The following is a 27,126-nucleotide window of genomic DNA, read 5'->3' as shown; positions in this document are numbered from 1 at the left end:
CACCTCCCATGCAGGTGTGGTGAGATAAGCGGGCCCCTTCCTCCCATCCCTTAGGAAAGGGATGTCCCCTTCCCCCCACAGTCCGCCACGACTTTCATTAGCGTGCCCAGTGAGACATCACTGAACCTTGGGGCCAGTACTTGCTGTTTCCTGGCAGCCATGTCTAGGTCCAAATTCCTGGCGTGATGAAAGAGTAGCTGTCCTGGCACCTTTTTAAATATGGCACCCGGATATGACAGCGGGGCATGTGACTTCCTGCCCGCCTCACCACGTGATTCACCGGGAAAACCCCGGCTGCATAATGAATGGGCCCGACATCAGGCGATTCGGTGGGTTTTCCTACTGGGCTCTGAGGCAGGAGTCCCTCTGACTTCCCGTCCCCACCGCGGGACTTGGGCCCGGAGTGGAAAATCCCGGCCCGAGAGTAAGGGGGGGTCTGCGGCCTTCAGGATGTAGTTTAGTTTCGCGAGGCTGTGCATGGGGAAATTGTGCAAAAATTTCAGCTTGGGTAATTTCTTTACTTTTACAGGAATGGGAAGAAAAGCGAAGACAGAACATTGAGAAAATGAACGAAGAAATGGAGAAGATTGCGGAATATGAAAGGAGCCAGATGGTGAGGCTAGTTAACCAGAGCAAGTTTCACCGTTTAACCCTAGAGCTCCCATTTTGGTCTTGTCCATGGGTCAGAATTCTGGGTGAACTTGAGGAGCTTGTTCAGCCTTTTTAAAACTGGTTTTCAGCAACTAACTTTTTTAAAATGCTCAACTTTTTCAGGAAGTGGAGCGACCAGGACAGGCCAGATTACATCATTGGAGCGAAGTCAAATTTTCATAGAGAATGAAGGAGAGTCCAAAAGAATTAGCTGGGATCCATTAGAGAGATACAGAAGGAGGCCATTTGGTCCTTCCTTTTATGTCTGTCATTCACAGTCCAAGCGCATTTTAATTAGCTGCTCGGGCTCTGGTTAAATGTACTGAGGCCACATAAACCAAAGAGGGCCTGGGTTTGTGATTCGTTGAAACCAGGGCAGCCTGTAATGGTCCCGGGGGTGTTGGATGGGTGAAAAATCAGCCAAGTTTCCTGCTGCTGATTAGCTGTCTGTTGTAAGTGGCATAAAGATGTTATTCTATCTCTGGTGTAAATACACATGACAGGCATTACCTTCGCCGTTTTCCCATAGATGTCAATGTAACCTGAGCACACTATTAACACAATTTTATAATATTATAGATGGCTGTTGTCCATAATTTGTTGGATACAAGTCTTTTGTAACTCCTTCATCACCTCATACATAGATGTCAGAAACTCACTCCACAGAACCACTTAGTGGTTCAAGCCTGCAACTGCACTGTGACAGTTGACATAGCAAAAATGGATGAGAAACATGGACAGAATAACGTGACTGAAAATTGTGGACAGGACATGCTTACTCACTGCAAGATATTTGATAAGATATGGATGCGGGAAGGATTGGGTTGGCCTGTGGTGCCTTCGGAGTGGCTGCTGATATTCACCGTTAAGACTCGGATATCGGTACGAGTCACGTGCGCAGGATGCGAGGGGGTTTCTCGGTGCCTAAGGACAGGAACCCATCAAGAGCTGAGCATTGAGAAGAGAGAAAATCAGTTGTGGGGGTTTGGGGAGGAATTTTTATGCAATTACTGCTGTAGGAAAGACGCACATCAGTAGCAGCGATCTCCTTTTCTCCCTATGGTAGAAAAGGTGGTTTAATCAGATTGTGTAAAGTGTATTAGGAAAGATACATGCTAAAGAAATCCTGGTGACTGAGTGATGGTATGGTTTCTGTCGCAGTTTGACATTGCTGAAGGAAGCAAAAATGCTGTGGATCCCTTAGCGTTGCTGAGTGAGAGGGCATTGGAACTTCTCTACAGAAAACATCGACTGATTAGATTAATGGAGCATCTCTGCCCTTTAGAGATGACTCTTGGCATATAAGGCAGCAGCAATTAACGATTTACTTGTACTATTCATGCAGTGACTTGCAAGGGTTGTAACTTCCATTAACTCCATGGACACCGAACGTCTTCAGACTGAAGGCCAATGCTGAGGGAGAAGGAAATTAAACTGGGAGCAACAAATGCTGGAAGTTAATCCTAGGGATGTGGGCAATGTTGGCAAGGGCTGCATTTATTGCCCATCCCTAGTTGCCCTTGGGAAGGTGGTGGTGAGCTGCCCTCTTGAATTGCGGTGATGCTTTTCCTACGGCACTGTTGGGGAGACAGTTTCGGAATTTTGACCCGGTGATGAAGAAATGGATGATATATCTCCAAGTCAAGATGGGGTGTAATTTGGAGGGGAACGCACAAAGTGTTGGCGTCCCATCCATCTGCTGCTCTATACCTTTTGAGTGGTGGAGCTGCAGGTTTGGGAGGTGCAGTCAAGGGGGGGGACCTTTCATGTGAACTCAACGATGCCTCAACCTATACATATCAGGAAATGATTGACAAACTGGGTCTGTCCTCTTGGTGGTGGGGGTGTCAGGCAACTGGAAAGTGAGAGGTGACCAAATAGAGGCCTTTAGAATTATGAAGGTTTTGCTCGAGTGGATGCAGAGAGAATGTTTCCTCTTGTGGGGAAGAGCAGAACTAGAGGCCGTCAAGACAAAATAGCCCCCAAGAAATCCAGTGGGGAATTCAGAAGAAACTTCTTTACCCAAAGAGTGGTGAGAATGTGGAACTCGCTCCCACAGGGAGTGGCTGAAGCAAATAGTATTGATACATTTAAGGGGAAACTAGACAAGCATATGAGGGAGAAGGGAATAAAGGGTTACGATGGCAGATTTAGATGGGAGGAGGCTCGAGTGGAGCATAAACACCAAATGGCCTGTTTCTGTGGCATACTGTAATCCAGTAGAACTCGAAGCAATAGTTTATCTTTCCCTTTATTGATTAATTGACTTGGTGCACATTTGCAGGCCTCCTGACTTGTTAATACACCTGTTGTCCTAAATTACTGCCTTTTGCTTCCTGTATATCTGTGAAATATCTCCTGGGGGAAGATCTTGTCTCTTTATTAACAAACACACAGCTGTGTTTAATGAGCCCTATTCCATATGGATGAGCTTTTTGGCTAATAGTCCCAGTTGAATGGCAGGGTTGGGACTGCGTGTGTGTGTATGATATTCCTGAGTGAATGTGCCATTTAGATTTGATTACTTCCTATATTTTTTTTGTTCTGAAGGCAAAGTAAGTTCAGAGCAGCATCTGAGACTGCTCTGAAGAAGTCATAAGGACTCGAAATGTTAACTCTACTCTTTTTCTCTCCACAGATGCTGTTAGACCTGCTGAGTTTTTCCAGCATTTTCTGTTTTTGTATCTGAGACTGCTTAATGTTTCTGTCGCCCCTTCTTTAAGTGATGCCCAGATTTAGCTCCCAGTATATTTTGACTCTAAACGTGTGTTCTCCATGATGGATCTTAAGGATTCATTCTTATACATGCGATTTGTCCACAAGCCCTTTTATTGTAAACTAGTCTAAACCATGACTGTAGGTATCGTATGATCAGAAGGACTGATGGTTGGCATAATTGTTAAACAGTGTGTGGATTGTTAAAGAAATGAGCTGGCTGCTTAAAACTCTAGTTGATAAGTACAAGGCATTAGAGTCTATCTTTCCATTCTGCACACCAGCCTCTGAATTAGCACCACCTAAGTTGCTGTGACCTTGTGTTAGAGACACATTTCAGTTTCAATAAGGTTTTACATCTAGGGCAAGTGATCTGATACAGCACTTCATACCCAGGATCCTGTGCACCTTTCATGACCATTCAAAGCTCTCTACAGACACTGAAGTACTTTTCAAGTGTAGTCACAGTTGTAGGAAACACGACAGCTAACTTGTGCACAGTAAGCTCCCACAAACATCAATGTGATAATGACCAGGTAACCTGTTTGTTGTTATGTTCGAAGGATAAATATTGGGCCGAGCACTGGGTATAACTCTCTTGCCCTTCGACTATGGGATCTTTTATGTAAGCCTTAAGATAGCAGACAGGGGCCTCAGTTTAACATCTTACCCAAAAGGCAGCGAAGTACTCCCTCAGTACCACAGCTTTGTTTTTGAACTGAATAAATCTGATGGTTTTTTAGGCTGACAGCAAGGAAACTGGAGTACGGAGGTCATCAGATTGTCATTTCAAACCAACTGGTTCATTATATCCCTTCAGGAATAGGGTAGTGTCTCCCTCTAACTACTCTGGGCTACAGGTGACTACACCCACACCATGTGGCTGACCTTGGGTGTCCTCAAGGCAACGAGAATGGGCAATTTTTAACCAGAGACAGCGAAGGAACGGCGGTATTGTTCCAAGCCGGGTTGGAGTATAACTTGACGGGGAACTTGCAGGCGGTGGTGTTCCAGTGCATCTGCTGCCCTTGCCCTTCTAGATGATAGAGGTTGCAGGTTTGGAAGGTGCTTGTGAAAAGCCATTGGCGCGTTGCTGCAGTTCATCTTTAGGTGATACATTAACAAATCAAAGAGTTGAATTTGATTGCCCTTCCCTTTTTCATTCCCTTCCCTGGGGCTGTCGGTTTAGATTTTGTGCCCTAGAGTGGGTCTTGACCCATGATCTTCTGCCTCGGAGGTGAGCCATGGCTGACACACTAGGGTTTCTTTTGCCAACACCGCACAACACGAGGTTGGACTTGGTATTTATAAAGTCGTGTGGTGATGCTGTTTTGAAATGAGATGGATTTTGTTTTTTTTTTAAGGATGGCTCTGGTGAGAAAAACCCTTTTCGGAACTTTCTGGATGACCCGCGGCGCTTGGGATCCCTTCCTGACAGTGACCGTAAAGATGGCAGCCGTCGGCACATCCGGAATTGGGGTGGGCCCGACTTCGACAAGGTGAAGACTGGATTGGATCGCGACAAGGACTGGCAGGTAGGGCTGTCATTAAAAACTCCACTTTCAACATCCTGGGGTTACCATTGACCAGAAAGTGTCAGGCAATGACCGTCTCCAACAAGAGAGAATCCAACCATTGCCCCATGATGTTTAATGGCATTGCCATCACTGAATCCCTCACTATCAAGATCCTGGGTTCACCATTGACCAGAAATTGAACTGGATTAGCCATATAAATACTGTGGCTACAAGACCAGGTCAAAGGCTAGGAATTGTGAGATGAGTAACCCACCTCCTGACTTCCCAAAGCCTGTCCACCATCTACAAGGCACAAGTCAGGAGTGTGATGGAACACTCCCCACTTGCCTGGATGAGTGCCGCTCCCACAACACTCAAGAAGCTCGACACCATCCAGGACAAAGCAGCCCCGCTTGATTGGCACCACATCTGCAAACATTCACTCCCTCCACCACCAACGCACAGTAGCAGCAGTGTGCACCGTCTACAAAATGCACTGCAGGAATTCATCAAGGATCCTTTGACAGCACCTTCCAAACCCACGACCACTGCTATCTAGAAGGACAAAGGCAGTAGATACATGGGAACACCATCACCTGTAAGTTTCCCCCCCGCCAAGTCATTCACCATCCTGGCTTGGAAATATATGACCGTTCCTTCACTGTCGCTGGGCCAAGATCCTGGAACTCCCTCCCTAACAACACTGTGGGTGTACCTACACCACATGGACTGCAGCGGTTCAAGAAGCCAACTCACCACCATCTTCTCAAGGGCAATTAGGGATGGGCAATAAATGCTGGCCTAGCCAGTGACGCCCACATCCCGTGAATGAATTATTTTTTAAAAATGTACCTCAGTCATTTCCCACATGGATTGACTCAATCAGAAAGGTGTGAGACAGGCTGCGTTCTTTCCCTGGTCACAGTGGCAGTCCTGCCCTCTGCTAAAAGAGGAACATGGCAGCAGGAATAGGCCATTCAGCCTGTCAAACCTGCTTCGCCATTCAAACATCATAGCTGATCATCTACCTCTTCACCTTTTTCCCCACTATCCCCATATCCCCTGACGTCATTAGTCTCCAGAAATCTGTTGATTCCTGTCTTGAATTTGCTCGGAGATTGAGCTTCCACAGCCTTCTGGGCTAGAGAATTCCACAGATTCGCCCCCTCTGAGTGAAGCAATGAACCACAGTGAACTTTCTCCATTGATGGAGACTTAAGGAGGTCTGTTTAATGTGGAGGATTTAAGGGGGAGCAACTGTGAAGAACATTTATGGGGTCCTGTGAGTTAAGTGGCAGGGGGAGTCCAATGTCCTTTTCTGAGGAGGATTTGTAAGGGGCCTGTTTATCTGTAAAGATTTAAATGAGAGGCCCTTGTGTTCATCAACTGAGGGAGGAGATTTAAAGGGGAGATGGGGTCCACAAAAGTCCAGATACTTAAACAAAAGCAAAAATTGCTGGAAAAGCTCACCAGGTCTGACAGCCTCTGTGGGGAGAGAGACAGAGTTAACGTTTCGAGTCCGTATGACTCTTCTTCAGAACTTCATACGGACTCGAAACGTTAACTGTGTCTTTCTCTCCATCTGTCAGACCTGCTGAGTTTTTCCAGCAATTTTTGTTTTTATTTCAGATTCGCAGCATCCGCAGTATTTTGCTTTTATCCGAATACTTAAAAACCTGGGAAGCAAAAATGCTGGAAATACATGGCAGGATCCAAAGGATCTGTAAAGAGAAACAGAGGATTAATGCTGAGGGATGGAAACCTTCTTCAAATTCAGCAAAGTTTTGCCTCCCTTTCCATTTCAGTTTCTACCAAAAGATTCTGCCCCTGATTCTAATTTGTTTCCTCACTGCGTCCTGATCTGCATTTGTCCAGCCTGGGGTTTACTTCAAATTTAAGGAAACCCATCACCATCAGTCGAGGTGTAAGAGGAGCCCGGGGTGTCTTTATTCCCTGCCATTGTATCATGAAAAAGCAACTCTTTGACCCTTCAATGACATAATTTATGCCAAAGTATTGTATGGATTTCAAAGGAAAAGAACAAAGATTATTTTGCAAACAATTTTTCACAAATTTAGAGCTTCTGTAAAGGCAATGGGAATTGGATGGGTGAGTGAAGTGACAAGCGTCCTCATCTTTTTTTGCCCAGAGCCCTTATCCGGGATTTAATCGAGCAGACTGCACCACATTAAACTGATTATCTGTTTCACCCTCGCCTATTGTGACTCCTTCAGTGAATAATCCAGCTTGTGTCTGCTCCCACAGGGCAGACGGTCAGGTTCCAAGAGCTCCGTTGACATGACCATGTCAATGACTGGTCGCGAGAGGGCGGAGTACATGCGCTGGAAGAAGGAGCGGGAGCAGATCGACCAGGAGAGGCTCGCAAGGCATCGCAACGCAACAGGACAGTGGAGGCGGGAGTGGGATGCTGAGAAAACTGAATCCATGTATGTGGGGTTTTTTTTTTTGAGAGCGCTAGGGCACTGTCAAACTATTGCTAACTCCCATCTCTAATTAAAACCCAAGCATTAATTTCCACCCCATTTTTATTCCCCAGGTGCTTTATTTGCACATTCCAAGAGTGTCAGCTGTTTTTATAATCCCTCTTGTCAAAGTGCTCTGTATGGTTCTGGTCATTTATGAGAGTTCTTAGCCTTTACGTTGTGGTACTTGTGGCTTCCTCTGTCAGTCTAAGACAATGACAAAAATAATCGTTTTTAGTTTTGGAAATAATCTGTTTCAAAGGTTTGAATTTTTTCCCCATTATATTTTCTGTCAGTTTTAAGGCATAGAACAAGACTTGAGACACTAGTCCACAGACCAGTTGCATATCACCACTACTTAACTGAGCTATTGCTTTTTAAAATTAATTCATGCCTTTAAGTGGAGGCTAGATAAGCATACGAGGGAGAAGAGTCTAGAACCTTAGATGAAGAAGGATGGCAAAAGACTCCATGGAGCATAAAATGCTGGCATGGACTAGTTGGGCCGAATGGTCTGTTATTTTGCTGTATTCTCCATGTAGTTCTTCAGATGTTGGCGTCACTGTCAAGGCCAAAATTTATTTCCTATCCTTAATTGCCCTTGAAGATGGTGGTGAGCTGCTGCCTTGAACCGCTGCAGTCCATGTGGTGCAGGTACACCCACACAAATGGTGCATCCACTGCCCTTGTCCTCCTAGGTGGTAGAGGTCACTGGTTTGGAAGGTGCTATCGAAGGAGCCTTGGTGAGTTGCTGCAGTGCACCTTGTAGATGGTACACACACTGCTGCTTACTGTGCGTCGGTGGTGGAGGGAGTGAATGTTTACAGTAATGGAGGGAGTGAGCGCAGGCTGCAGTTAATATTGTCTCCTTCCACCAGCAACTTCTTGTTCCCTTGCATCCAGCCACATCAGCCAAACTCCACTGAGAAACTTATTATTGTTTGATCCTTTCTCCCTCAGCTCCTAGGAAGAGGCCTGATTAATGACTCGTCTCTTTAAACGGGCCTGTCATTCCAACCCGCTTCACCATGATTCTGACAAACGTGAAAAACTCCTCTGTGATGCCCTTGATTTGATTCGCTGCACGCTCCTATCTATTGTACTCTGTTCCGGCAAAGAGAAAAGCTGTATTTTAATCTGTTCATTGATTTTATTTATTTTTCTCTTCCTCCCCCTCTATCAGGTTCAAAGATAATCCAGGTCCCACTGGGAATTTTGAAGGAGGCAGCAGGCGAGGTAGGTTACCCCATCAGCAGTTGAAGAATCATGAGCATCATGTAGCAGAGGAGGAGGAATTCCCAACTTAACCATCAAGGATTGTTCGATTCCCATCGAAATTTGTCTCGAACTGAAAGACTAGAGGATTAGGGTTGCAACTGTTAAAATGTGTTTACACATAGGATTGGATAGTATATACAGCACTGAAACAGGCCATTCAGCCCTACCAGTTCATATTGGTGTTTATGCTCCATTCGCACTGCGTCCTATCTTTTCTCATTTAAATTTGCCATGGTAACCCTCTATTCCTTCTCCCGCATATGCTTGTCTAGTTTCCGCTTAATTGCATCTATATTATTTGCTTCAACCACTCTTTGGGTAAAGAAGTTTCTTCTGAATTCCCTATAAGATTTCTTGGTGATGGCTGTATTTGATCTCCTCCTCATGAGGAAACATTCTCTCTCTCCTAGCTCTATTAGGTCACCACTCAGCTTTTTCTCAAGAGAGGAGATATCAGGAAAGAATTGACAGACTGGATATGTATGCCCATGCATTTCTGGTATCATCCTTGTAAAAACCTTCTCTACACCCTCTCTATTGCCTCTGTATCCTTTTTATAATATGGTGACCAGAACTGCACACAGTACTCTTAAGTGTGGTCTAACCAAGGTTCATTACAGCAACTCACCAAGCCTCCTTAGACAACACCTTCCAAACCCATGACATCTACCATCTAGAAGGACAAGGGCAGCAGATAGATGGGAACACCACCACCTGCAAGTTTCCCTCCAAGCCACTCACCATCCTGACTTGGAAATATATCTCTGTTCCTTCACTGTCGCTGGGTCAAAATCCTGGAACTCCCTCCCTAACAGCACCGTGGGTGTACCTACACCATAGGCACTGCAGCGGCTCAAGAAGGCAGCTCACCCCCACCTTTTTAAAAAGCAATTAAGGATGGGCAATAAATGCTGACCTAGCCAGCGACGCCCACATCCCGTGAAAGAATAAGAAGGTTTAACATTACTTCGCTGCTTTTCAATTCTATCCCTCTAGAAATGAAATCTCGTGCTTGGTTTGCTTTTCTAAGGTCCTGCTAACCTGTGGAGCAACTTATAGTGATTGTTGTATTTGTACAAATCCCATTGTACCTCTACCCCCACCTAGGCTTGCACCTGCCTAGTCTGCCTAAATTTAAAGAAAGTGGCAAAAGGTAACTTCTCCAAGCCTGCCCTCTTTATAATTTACAACTTGGGGGGAAACAAAGTCAATTTTACCTGTCTGCTGCCTTTTGGAATTAACATCCACACTGTTTGATCCAGTACTTGGTACCTGTCCCTATGGGGCTTGGGCACAAAGACTCTGGTTGTGTCTGAATGTTAGGCCTGCACTTTTTTCATCTTGTATGGTTATTTCTTTCTGTTCACTTTTCTTCTCTATTTGGGAGAGTTACCCAGCACCGCTATCTACAATGGGCTGACATTATCGCTGCCTTCCGATTAATCGCCCTGTGTTGAAGATTGAATGAGGGAGTTCTGTCTCTGCTGACTGGGAGGTCCCAGAACTATGAATGCGGTTCTGCCCTGATAGCAAGGAAATTATGCTAAACTTTAAAATCACTGGTCAAGCCGCAGCTGGAGGGTTGTGTCCGATTCTGGTCACCGTACTTAGGAAGGATGCCAAGGCCTTGGAGAGGGTCCAGAGGAGATTGACTAAAATGGTACCAGGGATGAGAGACTTCAGTTAATGTGGAGAAGCTGGGATTGTTCTCCTTAGAGCAGAGAAGGTTAAGGGAGGTGTTCAAAATCGTGAATGGTTTTGATAGTGGATATGGAGAAACTGTTTCCAGTGGCAGGAGGGTCAGTAACCAGAGATACAGATTTAGGATAATTGGCAAAAGACACAAATGGACAGAGGTAAATGAGACTTTTCTTTAATGTAGAGTTGTGACCTGGAATGTGCTGCCTGAAAGGGCAATGGAAGCAAATTCATTAGTAACTTTCAAAAAGGGAATTGGATAAATACTTGCAGGGATTTGGGGAAAGAGTAGGGGAGTGGGATTAATTGGATAGCTCTTTAAAGAGCTGGCACAGGCATGATGGGCTGAATGGCCTCCTCCTGTGCTGTAAGATTCTCTGCCTCTGACCTTGAAGCACTGATAGTGTTTGTGGATCTAAGTATTTCCTCCCCTCTGTCTGGTGTTGGCGAGCTATTATTTGCCTAAATTCCAACCAAAGTTTGTTCATGGCACTGCACTGATTTGATTTCTTCCTGTGTGGCTTCTGCCAAAGCGGTTACTAGCTTTATGCCATTAGTCTTTAGCCATTAGGAGCCAAGTTCAGACTCTTTCCCCAGACATTTTTCACATTGTGACTGTGCAGCTGGCAGAGGGGAGAAAACCTCTTTCTCCAGCCTGCGTTGAGTTCAAACCCAGGGAACAGAACTGGCCAAAACAATTCAGAAAGTCAGCTGTTTGTTGCATGGTAAAATAAATTCCAACCTGTTTCCTCCTTCACAAGAGTGCAAAATCAATCAAAGAAAGGATTTTCATGCTTAACCAGCAAGGCCACCTTGCAGTCTGGCGATTAAAGGTCATTGCACCATCTCTGCTCTGCTTTGCTAATTGGCTACTCTCATATCAATGGAAAATCTTTCTGCTTGGAACCTGTTCATTTGGCTTGTAGCCCCAACAACAGCAGCAGCAGCTCTAGAAACTGCATTTATACTGCACACAGAACCTGGCAGCTGAGCACATAACCCAGGCTGGCTGTCCCAGTGCAGTACTGAGGGAGTGCTGCACTGTAGGAGTTACCGTCTTTCAGATGCAACATTAAACCCCAGGCCCTGTCTGCCTTCTCAGATGGATGTAAAATATTCCATTGCCACTGCTCCAGGGAGGAACAGGGGAACTCTGCCCAATGTCCTGCGTTGACATTTATCCCTCAACCAATATCATTATAAATCAGATAATTAAGTCATTACCATATTGCTGTTTGTGAGATCTTGCTGTGCACATAGGGTGTGGGTGTCACTGGCTAGGCCAGCATTTCTTGCCCATCCCCGATTGTTCTTGAGAAGGTGGTGTTGAGCTGCCTTCTTGAATCGCTGCAGTCCGTATGGTGTAGATACACCCAGAGTGCTGTTAGGGAGAGAGATCCAGGATTTTGACCCAGCAACAGAGAAGAAACGGCGATATATTTCCAAGTCAGGATGGTGAGGGGAACTTGCAGTGGTGAGGTTCTCTTGTATCTGCTGCCATTGTCCTTCTAGGTGGTAGAGGTTGTGTGTTTGGAAGGTGCTGTCGAAGGAGTCTTGGTGAGTTGCTGCTGTGGTGGAGGGAGTGGACGTCTAAGGTGTTGGATGTGGTGCCAGTCAAGCGGGGCTGCTTTGCCCTGGATGGTGTCGAGCTTCTTGAGTGTTGTGGGAGCTGCACTCATCCAGGCAAGTGGAGACCATTCCATCACACTCCTGACTTGTGCCTTGTAGATGGTGGACAGGCTTTGAGGAGTCAGGAGGTGAGCTACTTGCCACAGGATTACTAGCCTCTGACCTGCTCTTGTAGCCACTGTATTTATATGGCTAGTCCAATTCAGTTTCTGGTCAATGGTAGCCCCCAGGATGTTGATAGTGGGGTATTCAGCAATGGTAATGCCATTGAATGTCAAGGGGCAATGGTTGGATTCTCTCTTGTTGGAGATGGTCATTGCCCAGCACTTACACTGCACAAATGTCACTTGGCATTTATCAACCCAAGCCTAAATGTTCTCCAGGTCCTGCTGCATATGGGCATGGACTGTTTCTATTTCTGAGGAGCCACAAATAGTTCTGAACATTGTGCAATCATCAGCCAACATCCCCATTTCTGACCTTATGATGGAAGGAAGGTCATTGATGAAGCAGCTGAAGATGGTTGGGCCTGGGACACTACCCTGAGGAACTCCTGCAGTGAGGTCCTGGGACTGAGATGATTGCCCTCTAACAACCACAATCATCTTCCTTTGTGCTCGGTCTGATTCCAACCAGTGGAGTGTTTTCCCCCGATTCCCAGTGACTTCAATTTTGCCAGGGCTACTTGATGGGTCAAATGCTGCCTTGATGTCAAGGGCAGTCACTCTCAGCCTCTCTCAAGTTCTGCTCATTAATCCATGCTTGGATGAAGGCTGTAATGGCGGAACCCAACTGAGCATCAATGAGCAGGTTATTGCTATGTAAGTTCTGCTTGATAGCACTGTCGATGACATCTTCCACCACTTTGATGATCAAGAGGAGGCTGATGGGGCAGTAATTAGCTGGATTAGATTTCTCCTGTCTTTTTGAGGACAGGAATTACCTGGGCGATTTTCCACATTGCTGGGTAGATGCCAGTGTTGTAGCTGCACAGGAACAGCTTGGCTAGGGGCACAGCTGGTTTGGGAGCACAGGTCTTCAGTCCTATTGTTGGAATGTTATCAGGGCCCACAGCCTTTACGCTATCCGGTGCCTTCAGCTGTTTCTTGATATCACGTGGAATGAATGGACTGAAGACTGGCATCTGTGATGTTACAGACCTCTGGAGAAGACCTTTCCTATATTTATAACCGTGACTGACCACACTTTGGTGGCAGGAGTAAAGTACTTCATTTGTCGTACAGAGTTTTGGAACATCTTGGGGTTGTGAAAGGTGCTATCAAAATGCAAGTCTTTGAGGAAAAAGTATGAAGTGACTATGTAGTCACATTCCCAGGTCTGGCAAGATCCACCTATCCCACATATGGATTATGCAGATGGCCTCCCTAACCAAGACCCAGATGGTGGAGCTAGCCTCCTGATGCTCATGACGGTGACTGTTCACCTGTGGTGCTCCTTTCCTGACCCAGACATCAGAGTTACCCAATAACCCACCCATACCTTCACCCAGGAAGGTTTTAATGCCTCTCGGTTGCATTAAGCCTGTGCTGCCATTGGAAAAATAGAATGCCTGATGCAACTAAGGAACATTTTTTCCCACAATCTAATTTAGTCTTTTTTTTTCTGCTTTAAACTACTGAAAAATACTTTTAAAAGAAATGGGTCAGAGATTAAGATGTAGAAATGGTACTTCGAGTGAGATGATGTAATATAGGTACTGGAGGAAGCCATTCACTCGTGTTTGATTTGTATCCAAACTCCCATCTACTCTACTTGCTCCCACACCCATTACTTCATAAAAATCTATCGATCTCTGTTTTTAAATCTTCAATTAATATACCCATCTCCCCACCCAGTCTTAATAGATTTTTTCAGGAGAGAGAGAGAGTTTCTCACTTCCACCACTCTTTGTGAAGAATTGTTTCCCCACAATGGAAAATGGAGGATCAGCAAAGTAGACCAAGAACTGAGGAGCTCTCCAACGTTGAGTATTCAGGGACAGTGCAGCAGATAGACTTAATCCTTTGTCTCTTTCTTGGGGAAAGAGCGTGATACTTATAACCGAGTGAAATTGGCTTTTGTTAAAATAAATATTTTGGTAGCACAGAACTTAAGTAATGTTGGGAAAAACGTTTTTTTTTTGTCAAAGCTTTTCACCTTGCACTTATCAGGACAATTTGCAAGAATGTCAAATGTAAAGCAATATATACTGTATGAGAAGAGAGTGCTGATTTGTGTGTTTGGCAAGTGGACTCTAAAAATGCCTCTTCAAAGCTAAAATACTGTCACATTTGCATGGTTCTAGCACTTATATTGAGCAGGTAATTGGTTACAAATCAGCTGTCTATTTTAACTTCTGCTGGATTGGTTTGCACACTCTTGTGTATTTGTGTTTCATATATTTAAGTGTTCATCATTTTGCCATTTCTACTTTTTTCCTATTTCTATTTCTTTTATGACTGTCTTTCCATCTGGAGGACTGAAGACCTTTAAGAAATCAAATCTGAGTGCCAAGCATACAGGTTTGCTGTGTCAATCTTCTGCATGTGTTTGGTTTGTGAGTGTGAATCCTGACATCTCCCCACTGTTTTTTTTTAATCAGCTGTGGCTCAGTGGGTAGCGCTCGCACGTCTTGAGTCAGAAAGTTGTGGGCTCAAGGACCACTCCAGAGACTTGAGCATAAAATCTAGGCTGATACCTCAGTGGAGTGCCACACTGTCGGAGGTGCCATCTTTTGAATAAACCTTTTTGGTTAAACTTGAGAACCAGCCTGCACTAATAGCATTATTCCCAAAAAGAGCAGGGGAGTTCTCCCCGGTGTCCTGCTCCATTATTTATCCCTCAACCGACGTCACTAATATGGATTATCTGGTCATTATCATATTGCTGATTGTGGGAGCTTGCTTTACACAAATTTGTTGCCATGTTTCCTACGCTACCTTGAAGCGACACTTCAAAAGTGCTTCATTGACTGTAAAGCACGTTGGGAACACTGAGGTCATGAAAGGCTCTATAGAAACACAAGCCTGTCTATTTTTACACTGGAATATTGGCCTAGATTATGAGTTTGACCCTGGAGTGGCACTCCGGCCCCTGCTCTTCGGACGGTTGCAAGATTTTCACCAACTGAGCCGAGCTGGCTCTTAACTGCTTTACTGTAACAAAATGTACAAGTCGTTCATTTATTCCTGTCCTTTCTAGAGAGGATCAGCACCTGTCTTCAGAAAAGCTCTAAATACACTAGTTCTGTAGACAGTAACAGGACTGTTTTCAGGGAATTCCAAGCGCTGTTATTCAGCAGTTAAAGCTCACGCCTAGCAAGTTGAGAAACAAAATGAGAACCTGTTTAGCAAAAGGCTGCTTTCTTCCTTGGGGCAGGTGCGGGATGGGATTTGGTTTTGGGGTCTTGTTAACTGTGTGTGGAGGCTGGAGCTGGTAACGTCCGCTTCTTTTTCAGATGACCGACGCCCTCCCAAGCCGCCAACAGTTTCAGACTTTATCTCTCAATCCAGAAGCAGGGATTCCAGGAGAGGGAGAGACAAACGCGGGGGTAAAAATTACAGGTAGGAGAAGCATTTTAATTCTTGTCTAATAGGACATTCACCTTTTGCTATGTTTCTCTTTGTTGGACTGCTTAGACCTCCCTCGAAGCCTGTATGATGCTGATTAAACTGAGCTCTGTTAAGTGCTTCTAATGAGAGAGCAGGGGAAACTATACAGAGCCAGTGTGCCACCACAACTCCTGTTGCAAGTATTGATAGAATTCACCGCACCGACTTGCAGAATAGTTACAGCACAGAGGGCGGCCATTCAGCCCATCATGCCTGCACCAGCTCTCTGAATGAGGAATTCACCTTGTGCCATTTCTCTGCGTAGGCCTCCACACTCCTCCCCCCTCAGCACAGTGGCAGCAGTGTGTACCATCTACAAGATGCACTGCAGGAATTCACCAAGGCTCTTCAACAGCACCTTCCAAACCCGCAACCACTACCATCTAGAAGGACAAGGGCAACAGATAGATGGGAACACCAGCACCTGGAAGTTCCCCTCCAAGTCACTCACCATCCTGACTTGGAAATATATCACCGTTCCTTCACTGTCACTGGGTCAAAATCCAGGAACTCCCTCCCTAACAGCACCATGGGTGTACCTATGACACATGGACTGCAGCGGTTCAAGAAGGCAGCTCACCACCATCTTCTCAAGGGCAATAAATGCTGGCCCAGCCAGCGAAGCCCACATCCCATGAATGAATAAAGATAATAATCCCATTCCCCCTCAAATGGCCCCACTGAACCAGCCTCCCCAACATTCCCAGGCAACACACTCCAGACCCTGACCGCTCACTGGATGGAAAAGTTTCTCCTCTTGTCCTCATTGCTTCTTTCAGCAATTGCCTTAAATCTGTTGTCTCTCGCTCTCGATCCTTCCCAGTGGGAACGGTTTCTCCCTGTCTACTCTGTCCAGTTTCTCCCTATCTACTCTACCCCATCTCCCCTAAGGAAGAGAGCAGCCTTGCTGAACAGGTTTTCATTTTGACCCAGCTGCTCTGTACTGGTGTTTCTGCTCCACGTGAGTCTTCGGGGTCAGAGCTTATGGAGTTCCCTGACTACATGAAAACGAATTTCCAAGCCCATTTCATCAGAACAGTAATGGCTGCCATTGATAAAACAGTACCAAGCCCCAGCTGTGTCGCAAAATTCATTTTTGTCTTTACTTGGGTCCTCGTAGCCATTTGAGTGGAATAGTCAGAGTTAACCCAGCTTGTGAAGAGGGGCTAAGAAGCTGGTCAAAAGGCAAATAATCTTTCTCAGGGCCCCTTTTTAAAAACAAGGGAGGGAGCGGGGAGAGGGCCCACTGATGGAAGGTCTCGGATTTAACCTCGAATCCAGTCAGGGTCAGCACCTCCGGTGGTCTTGGGTTTTTGACACCTTGAGGGTGGGAACTTCAGCCAAGTGTCTCAGTCCGGAATGTCACCCAACCATACTCTGCATTGGGGCGGGGAAGGAAGGTGGGGGGGGGCGGGGAACGAAGGAAGGTGGGGGGGTGGGCGGGGAAGGAAGGTTGAGGGGGGGGTGGCGGGGAAGGAAGGTGTGGGGGGGGGCGGGGAATGAAGGTGTGGGGGGGTGCGGGGAAGGAAGGTGTGGGGAGGGGCGGGGAAGGAAGGTGTGGGGGGGTGCGGGGAAGGAAGGTGTGGGGGGGGGTGCAGGGAAGGAAGGTGTGGGGGGGGGTGGGCGGGGAAGGAAGGTGTGGGGGGGTGCGGGGAAGGAAGGTGTGGGGGGGGGTGCAGGGAAGGAAGGTGTGGGGGGTGGTGGGCGGGGAAGGAAGGTGGGGGGGGCGGGGAAGGAAGGTGGGGGCAGAAAGATTCCAGGAGGTGAAAAATATAAAACCTTTCAATCAACATTTGTCTAGAGATGCACCTTCTAAAAGCTTGTCCTATGATATATGCTACATCCTGTCCAACACGGTCCAGTGATTTACCAGGGAAGGAGTTTAAAGTGAAGAGAGTTCCAATGATTATAAAACAGGAACTGCCTGGAGAGAATGTGCAGAATGTATGTGTTTTAAGCAGCTCCCTGTACATTTCATTCTCCAGCGCTGAAATGTGTTTCCCTTCTGTCTCTGTAGCATGCACGACAATCGCTGGGAAACATGCGAAGGAGAGCATGAGCAGAAGCAAATAAGTGAACAGCAACAGGTGGGTACGGTCCCGTTGTATAAAAATCTGTGGAGGTGCAACCCTCCTCCTCTCCTCCTCCCCTCCTCCTCTCCTCCTCCCCTCCTCCTCCCCTCCTCCTCTCCTCCTCCCCTCCTCCACCCCCTCCCCTCCCCCTACTTCCCCCCTACCTCCTTGGCTAAGGCTGATGGGTGCTGTACCAGAAACAGTCTGTGTACAGATGTAGGCATGAGTTGAACTCCACTTGCCCAGTTAACAGTTTAATATTTGTCTTGTAGCTACAAGCTCTTGACTAAAAGTTGCTTCACTGAACCTGAATGAAATATACCCCGACCTGTGTGGGAAAGGTTTGAGCGACTGCTTGTATTTGTGTTCAAGTTGTCAAATCCGTGAAGCTGAAAGTCATCCTCTTTGTTTGATCATTACAGGAAAAGGAATTTCAAGAAAAACCTGTTCAAGATCTGAAGCTTAGTGAGCTCAAGGCCGATATGGAAGAGTCCCCTGTAGACGAGGCAGATGATGAAGATGAATGGGAAGATGCTAGTGATGGTGAAGAGGAGATAGTGGGAGAAGATGTATCAGAGAGTGAAGATGAACTGGAGGGAACAAAGGAGTTTGATGAGGAGGAGAAGAAAGATGTTGGAAGAACAAAGGAAGAGGTAGAGATGGGGGTAGAAGTAGAGCAGCACACCAACAGAAGCCCAGAGATTGGTGCCAAAGAACAACGAGCCAGGAAACCCAGGGAGACTCCAAAACTTCACATTCCCCCAAAGGATGTGGCTGTCCAGCTTAAAGAAACCGAATCCAAACCCCTGAGCCCTTTCTCACTCGATGGGCATTACCCAGTCAAAGACTGGGCAGAGGAGATGGAAACATCATCACCAAGAAGCAACGTGGAACAAAGTCCCTTGCAAACGGCTAACACAACAAAGGATTCTCCTCCAGAGTGTAAAGAGAATGGTAAGATTTGGAGGGTTGTGGGGAGGGGGGCAAGTACAATAGATTCTCTCTCTATTTAACCCTCCATTTTTTTCCTACCTGTTTTTTTTTAAACTCTGCCCCAAACCAAATGACCAGTTCCCAAATCTCAGGCAGCACATTGTGTTCAGAGTGGGGTGGGGAAAAACTGCCTTGAGATCATTTCATAATGCCTCAGCCAGCCACCTTTTTATTTTTACATCCCATCCTTGCATCCACCAGTTCCACTGAGTGAATAAGTAGAGGGACCTCCTTTCCCATGGTTTCTTCTGTCAATACTCTTGAGCTGAAACCTATCCCAATTTCTGGGACCCAGCCTTCTTCATCAGGAGAGAAGACTTTAACACGCTCCAGAATTCCCCTCCTATCCTGTGCTCCTGGGTGCCTCGAGCTTGGGTAGTTCGGTTTGAGTTAATGAGCAGTGCTTTCATTTGCAGTGGAGATCAAGCCTGGGGACATCACCGCCGATGGTGAATCACATGCGTTGGATGTACAGATTGAGGAGGAGCCTGTGTCTGTAACGGACCAGTCACCCCTGCCAGACAGGAGTGGCAGCAACAATCCTGCTGGTGAAATCCCGAAAGAGCAAGTGGAACCTGACACTGGTGATCGGAGCAGTGATGCTGCCACCATATTGGCTACACAAGCAGCAGCAGAAGAGGTGCTTAAGCAACAGGAAGTCAATAAGACAGCAGGTCAGTGTTAAATGTGCACTATAATTACATCGTCAATCGAAATTGCAAGCCCTGGTCAACTTCCCTTTTATCATATATGGGTTGAGGATATTTCCTGCTTTTTTACTTTAGGATCTGGGATTAAGGTGAGCACTTTTTGGGATCCCTTTGCACCATTGTGATGCTATCAAACATGCAGTTCGAATTTAATTCACCCAAACCCTCTTGCAATTCTGAATACTCAACAAGATTCGCCGGTCAAATGTCTCCATTGTAAAGCTTTCCCAGTTTCTACTGAGGAATCTAATCCATGCTTATTCAGTTTAACAGTGGCATGTATAACGTGGAGGGGCTGTTAGACATTTTTCAAAGCATTGATTATTCTATCATTGCAGTTTGTTAAAAATCCACTACATGCAGCACGATTTATGAGTAATTATCTCAACCCTCTATTTTATTAAAGGAAAAATGTGGAAAGAGCTGCAAAACTGAAATTTAAAATAGCTTAAAATATGTCATAGGCCAGTCAGCATTTGATAACAACCTCCTGATTGCTCTCTTTCCAGATGTTCTGTTTTTACTGTGAAATGTTATCTGCACATGCAGATTTTAATTGTGTTTTTTTTTCAGTGGGGATATTGACTTTGTATCTGGCAATGGTGTCTCATTATTTGAAATTAGCTTCTATATATTAATCAATAAAATAAATTCTACGATCTGCCCTTAGGCTAAATGTACACAGTCTTTACCCACCCATCCTCAGGAGTATGAAGACCATCATGGAATTTTCTAATGAGGAAGGTGTAAATCCAGCCCATCACATCTTTTCCTTTATCTTTTTCTGGGAAAAAAAACTATTCATTTAATTCCTTTACTGTGCTCTTTCCTCCGATATCTTTTTTAAATGGTTATTTTTCGAACTCTTAATTTCTCTTTGGAGAAACTTTCCATGGATTCTATGCTTCTGCACAGTTGTCTGAGGAACCCTGCTTTATGTTTTTAAAAAAAACACTCCTATCTTTTTTGCCCTCTTGATGAGGTCTAGTTTTTCCAGATTTGCCTTGTTAAAACTCCCCTCTCTCTTTTTCACATACACCTGGCAGATCTCCACACTCCCTGTTCCAATCAAGAGCACCGTTCATAACTAAAGCCTCTTTCCCCCCACCCTGATATCGGCTTGATGAATCTCTTCTGCTCCCTCTCCATGACCTCAACATCTTTCCTAATGCAAAGCATTCTCCCCAAAAACGTTGCCAGGGCTTGAAAATTGCAGTTATGAGGGGAGATTGGATGGGCTAGGGTTTTATTCTTCGGGCAGAAATGGCTAAGGGGTGGCCTAATTGAGGTGTACAAAATTATGAGCGGCCTAAAAAGGGTAGATAGGAAAGACTTGTTTCCTTAGCTGAGGGTTTAATTACCAGGGGGCATAGATTTAAGGTGATTGGTAGAAAGATTAGAGGGAACATGAAAAACTTTTTCACCCAGAGGGCGTCTGGAATTCGCTGCCTAAATTGATGGTTGAGGCTAAAATGCTCAACTCATTTAAAAGGCACTTGGATCTGCATCTGAAGTTCTGTAACCTGCAAGGCTACGGACCAGGGGCTGGAAAGTGGGATTAAAATGAGCTGCCGGTTTCTTTTTCCTCTTTGTTTGGCCAGCGCAGATATGATGGGCTGAATGGCCTCTTTCTGCATCGTAACTTTTCTATTATTTTATGGTTAACACAACACCTCATTCCCTGACGCCTTTAGTTCTTAAAAATGTAATGTTGCTTGCAAAATGGGCATTGCCTTTTTAAAAATGTGTTTTTCTCTCTTGAAGGTGATGCCTTGGAACCCACCAGAAGGACAGCACAGAGCACGGATTGTGTGGAAGATAATGAGCCCAGCTCAGGTGCAGTGCGAATTACTAGCTACGAGACGGTTTGTTTTCGTAAGACTCCTCTCACTCTGGGCTAAACCCGAGTATGCTGTCTAACCTCAAGTCTTTGCTTAACCAAACTAGACAATGCGCCTAACATCTCTAACCTCCTCCAGCCCTAACCAAAAGGCAGACATTAACCAGCTCCAAGGACATCATTAACATTTAACATTTTGGCCTCCAAGGTGCTGGGCTGAGGACTCGGACTCAATTCGGGACAGATTCCACGACTGTTACTCTGAACTGCAGTTTCTGCTCTCCGCTCTTCTTGTCCAACTGCATTCTCTTGCCGCGCTGTCTCGGGAAAGCATGGGCTACAGGTGCTTGGGAGATCTCTTCCCCTTTTTCGCACCTCTATATTCTGTGCTTCTGGTTTTCTGAACGATGGAAGCTCTCTGAAGAAACGGCCGTGGTTTCTATCCGTGTTGGATTTATTTACCACCTGCTTGGTTTCTGGATTGGACGATCTAGACCTCCAGTGGGCTGTCTGGAGGGTTGTAGAACGTAAACTGGACGCATAATGTCTGATTTTTAATTGTCTTTAAATGCCCTTTGTGTGTTTTTACTGCTACTTTGACATGATGTGCAAGACATTAGTAAAATAGTAAGGTCGCTCATCACCAAAGCAAATATGCAATGCGAACCATGATCTCTTTACCCTGACCCCATCCAGTCTTTGTCAAGGTTTGATCTTAACTACAAGGTGACTAAACCCTACCAAAAGTAGCATGCATGAGAAGCAGTATTTAAAGCCAATATTAGTGATAAATTAAACAATGGAGCCACAATGTCCATAGAGAGTAACAGAAACGTGTAAAAGAATTGAACCCTTTTTCAGTAGGATTAGACTAGGTATATTTGATTAAGGCCATGCCTTTGGTGGAACTTTTTTCTCCACTATCGATAGTATATTTTCTGGATTTGCCATTAAGTTTTTTTTTTTCTCTCTAGTTATGTTCAGATGCCAGTTTATTTTTCCATTTTTAGATATATCCACAAATACTTGTTGTGTACACAAGCATAGACTTTATACAAATTTTGTGTCCTATTTATGCAAACCTATATGAGCACAAGTATTGATGGTGGAGTGACGCAAAGTGTTTTGTTTTGGAATTTTCCATCAAGCAGTGTTTACCAGACACAGCAACTTGAATCCATTGTGTCGCGGGCTGCAGATGCCCAAGGGGTGCTTTTTCCACTCCCACTCCACATTAACATCCTCGTCTGGCTGTGGGATTTTTCCCAGGCACCCAATCGTTTTCATAGATTTTCACCTTTACTACGAATGCTGGAAATCCCCGATTCCCCCACGGTGTTTTTTCCTCCTGTGGCAGAGACCAGGAAAGAAAAAACATGCACTTCCATAGCACTTTTCATGTCCCCAGAGTGCCCCAAAATGCTTAACAGCCAGCAAGGTACTTGGAAGTGTAATTACTGTTTAGAAGTCGGAAGCAGCCAATTTACACGCAGAAAGATCCAGATTAAATGACAAGATTATCTGCCTATTTTACTGATGGGTTGAGGGATAAAAATTGGCCAGGCTATGAGGCAGAGCAGCCCTGCTCGTCAAAATAATGCCATGGGATCTTCACATCCTCCTGAGAGGACAGATGGAGCTTCAGTTTAGCGTCTCACCCAAAAGATAGCACATCCGACCAGTGCAGAACTCCCTCAGTATTGCACTGGAGTGTCAGCCTAGATTATGCTTCAGTCTCTGGAGTGGAACTTGAATGAATGACCTCCTGAGCCATGGCTAATGCAGTGTAAGGCAATGCTTGAGATTTATCCTTGCAGTGTGCACTCATAAATGAATGCCATGTTTTAGCAGGAGAGCTGTTGCATGCATACAAAGATTTCTAATTCCAACCCAGTGACTATTAATGTGAATGTGGGTGTATTAGGACTCTGGATGTGGACCAGATCAGGGCCCGACTATAAGTACCCCACCAGAGTTTGAATACACTAGCACTGCCTGCTATTTAAGATATGACCATTCAGTGTACTAATGAAGCTGGTGGTGCCTGGACAGCTGTCCCCAGTGAGACATGGTGCCTTCAGGAAAGGGGAAAGAGTAGTTTTTAAGTAACCAGTTTAATTTGTTCTTAGAATCATAGAATAATACAGCATGGAAAGAAGGAAGCCATTCAGCCCATCATGTCTGTGCTAGCTCTTTGTAAGAGCAGCCCAATTAGCCCCACCCTCTCTTTCTTTCCTCATAGCCAGGAAATTTTTCCTTTTTTTTAGGTGCACATCTACTTCCACCCACTTACATTCTTGAAATTGCTTATTACTCAATGATATGCTGCTAGATACCACCTGATGGGGGTTAAAATTGTACACAAAGGAGTTTGTCAATCTCACCAGCATCAGTATTCATGCTGCACAGTCGCGGTTTTACTTGTAAGACTTGAGATATTTTTGATGAACCTTTAACCGGAGAATATAATGGATATAGGAGGGAGGGGGAACAGAATTACGTTAGCGGCTATGGGTAGGGTCTCTGGCATATTGAATAAAATTGTCAGCGTTCTCAGAACTTTGTTAACACTTGTGACTGTTAAGGGAACTAACATCCCAGCTGCTGAATATATAAATGCAAATGTTTGTATGTTAGCCGGATCCACGTAATAGCTTTTTTTAAAAAAAAAACAAATCTATTTGACAATGCAGTGCTGAAATCAGGCACTAGGTGAGTTCTGGGCCCTATAACAATATTGATGTTTTACTGAGTAATACTTTTTTCTATTAAATGCTTTCTATAATCTGGGTATTAAACAATGCTTTAATGTACCGTGTGACGTTTCCTTATCTGTTATATTAATGCAAATGAATGGACTCCGCAAATAACTGAGAAATCCAAGCCTGTGTTGGGGGTCTCTAATTATCACATGGTGTTTCAATGAGTTTGTCTTTTTATATAACGGCTACGTTGCTGTCGAACTGGTTTTTTATTTTCTAGACGTTTATTTCACCTGACCAAAAGTAAATTTGTATTTTCCCCAACAAATGGGCAAGAATATTAAAAATTGGCTTGTTCCAAAATGCCTGTAAGCTGCTTGGGGAGGTTCTCAAACAAGTCATTTGTCTATTCTCTCTCTCTCTCTTTCCCACACCCTGCAACTTTCTCTTTTCTCTAGTTGACTCGTGTTGAATTGCGTTTCACAGGAAGCCTGTGCTATTTTGCCTAAGTGGTCATCGATTGAAGTGTGAAGCTTGGTATTGAATGTCCATAGGCTATTCAACAATAATGTACCATCACAGTTGAGCCTGATAGGCACACATGCAAACCTCCAACTGGTGTTGCCAGATAGAGACCAGCAGCCTAGAAATGGGAGGAGGCCATTCAGCCCCTCAAGCCTATTCCACCAGTCTGTTCGATCATGGCTGATCTGTACCTTGACTCTATCTACTTGCCATGGTTCCATAATCCTTAATACCTGGCCTAACATGATCCCATGCGTGTAATGCAATAAGCCACAGTAGCAGCTGGCTATAACTGTGTTTAACAACTTTTAAAAGCAAGGTAAAGATCAAGTCTGTCTTTTTAAGAGTGATGTGATAGGTTAGTTCCAGCAATCATGGTGTGTGGCAGGCTGAATGGACAATCGCGCCTTTTCCTGCCTGTCATTCTCGTATGTTTATACTCTAGTTGAAGAGGTGGGTGATCAGGGTGGAAGGGGGTAACTTGTGCTATTCAGTAATGTTTCTCTGAAGAGATTACTGTTAATCAGTAAGAGAATTTCACTGTCTGGTTGGGTTTATTTGTTTTTATTCACTCATGGGAAGTGGGCATTGCTGGCTGGGCCACCATTTATTGCTCATCCCTAATTGCCCATTTAAGAGCCAACCACATTGCTGTGGGTCTGGAGTCACATGTAGGCAGACCAGGTAAGGACGGCAGGTTTCCTTCCCTAAAGGAAGTTCCCTAGTGAACCAGATGGGTTTTTACAACAATCGGCAATGGTTTCATGGTCATCATCAGACTTTTAAGTACAGATTTTTATTCCATTCAAATTTCACCATCTGGTGGGATCTGAACGCAGGTCCCCAGAACATTACCCTGGGTCTCTGGAATATTGGTCAGTGACAGCACCACAATGCCGCCGTCTCACTGAAATTAGGGTTTCATTGTTTCTGAAGCCTGAGGAGAAACTGCTGTACACATAGGGGAGCTGGCGAAATATTGCAGTGCCTGACTGGGAAAGGGCCTGACTGGGAAAGGGCAGAGGTTAATGTAAATGGTGAACCAATAAAGTTCAATGTGGGGAAGGTCCATATCAATTATACGGGCTCCATGTTAATGAAGATGACTCATTTAAAAGGAAAGAGCTCCCTGGATTTGATTTGCATCTCATGATTCTGGAGCTTGATATTGGAGATATTGGAATGCATTAGCTCCCCTTCAGGGAGAAGGTGAGAAAGTGAAGTTGAGGCAGAAGATCAGCCATGATCGTATTGAATGACGAAACAGACCTGAGGGGCCATATGTTCTACCCTTGATTTTTCAAGTTCAGTGACGTTTAATACAGATTTTTTGCACATTTAGTTTTAATACAGATTATTTTTTTTTTAAGTGGTGTAGCCATGGTGGTTGGTTGACTTGAATATTAGCAGCTTCCTTCAAAAGGCCTATTTTTTAAAAATCTTGCGTCCTTTTTCACTGACTCTAACTGTTAAGTCTGAAAAGAAAAAGCAAGAAGCTTTGGAGTTACTGAGGCCAGAAGTGTGTGTGGATAATTGAAGGTGAGATGCGTGCCACAGTCTGAGAGAAATGTTACTGTGAAATATTACCTCAGGTATAACTGACGGGATAAAGGGGCATAGATTTAAACTAGCAAAAAACAAATTTAGGAAATGTGTGGCAATTTCATTCAGCGTGATGTTCTGGGTTATATCAGAGGTAGGAACCTGAAATGCTTCAAGATAACCACCACGCTAATGTGGATGAGTTGGTTCATTCAGGAAGGATACATTATAATAAGCCAAATGATTTTCCCGAAATATATCAACCTCCGGCCTGTGGGTGTTGGAAGGCTGGTAGGATAGGAGATGGAAACGCTACTTTTAAGTGGAGATTGAATTTTCTGCAGCAATTAATGCATTAATCTGGAAACATAGTTTTTAGCTTGTTTTGCGTTTCCTGCTAACCGGCATCCATGTTATTCACAGGTTGATCAAGACCCCTGGAATGAAGACGCTCAGCTCAGGAGGAATATCACATCAATCCACACATGGGAAGATAACTGATGTATCGGCATCTACCACTTAATGAGTTCAGAACTAGTCGGAGCAGAGGCAGTGAGAATCGGATTGGCAAATTGTTTGGCACAAGAAAATAGTGGGCCTAGGGTTGAAAGGTCAGATTGGAAATTCTTTAAAGATCATCAGGAACGGCAATAATTTTTACACCAAAGGATCTTGAGAACTATATATATATATATTTTCAAGCGGTTGCAAATTTAACTGCAGCTTCCCCAACCACAAAATTTAACAAATTTAGATTTAGAGTTATGCCTTTTGCTGCGGGGAAAGAGACAGTAAGTTGTACATTACTTTTGCAACACTAAGCAGTGCAGTTATATTGCTATAATATAATAAACATGTTCTGGACCAAATTACGTTCTTCTATTGAATACTTGGCAATGGAACCATACACTGAACTCATTCTTTTAAAATTGAAGCATCTATTTACGATATCCAACAAATATTTTGTTGCAAATGTTCTCCTTTATTGCAAACCCCAGTTGCCTTTGAGAAGGTCATCTTGGACTGCTGCAATCTGTGTGGTGACCGTGCTCCCACGGCGCTGCTACGTAGAGAGCTCTAGGATTTTGACCCAGCGATGAAGAAGAAATGGTGATTGAGGATGTGTGACTTGGGGAGGAAGGAACTTGAAGATGGTGATA

The 27,126-nt window shown here is 44.8% G+C and overlaps 1 protein-coding gene across 5 annotated transcripts in view; it reads left to right on the top strand.

Annotated features, from left to right (window-relative positions):
• The window catches only part of ccdc9 (coiled-coil domain containing 9), a 50,615-nt gene extending 23,780 nt beyond the window's left edge, over positions 1-26,835 (top strand). For 3 of the 5 annotated variants that reach the window (XM_078533453.1, XM_078533454.1, XM_078533455.1), the window contains 11 exons: positions 530-613; positions 4,731-4,901; positions 7,149-7,330; positions 8,550-8,602; positions 14,449-14,493; positions 15,429-15,534; positions 17,600-17,669; positions 18,077-18,608; positions 19,064-19,321; positions 21,122-21,193; positions 26,390-26,835. In XM_078533453.1, the coding sequence (XP_078389579.1) occupies positions 530-613; positions 4,731-4,901; positions 7,149-7,330; positions 8,550-8,602; positions 14,449-14,493; positions 15,429-15,534; positions 17,600-17,669; positions 18,077-18,608; positions 19,064-19,321; positions 21,122-21,193; positions 26,390-26,394 (1,578 nt within the window). In that variant the 3' untranslated portion in view covers positions 26,395-26,835. The remainder of the gene's footprint in view (positions 1-529; positions 614-4,730; positions 4,902-7,148; positions 7,331-8,549; positions 8,603-14,448; positions 14,494-15,428; positions 15,535-17,599; positions 17,670-18,076; positions 18,609-19,063; positions 19,322-21,121; positions 21,194-26,389) is intronic. The other 2 variants (XM_078533456.1, XM_078533457.1) reach the window with 1 other exon arrangement.
• Positions 26,836-27,126: the final 291 nt, after the last annotated feature.

This window comes from Cetorhinus maximus, chromosome 32 (assembly GCF_964194155.1).
Source record: "Cetorhinus maximus chromosome 32, sCetMax3.hap1.1, whole genome shotgun sequence".
Classification (NCBI taxonomy): domain Eukaryota; kingdom Metazoa; phylum Chordata; class Chondrichthyes; order Lamniformes; family Cetorhinidae; genus Cetorhinus; species Cetorhinus maximus.
This window is presented reverse-complemented; position numbering and strand designations above follow the sequence as displayed.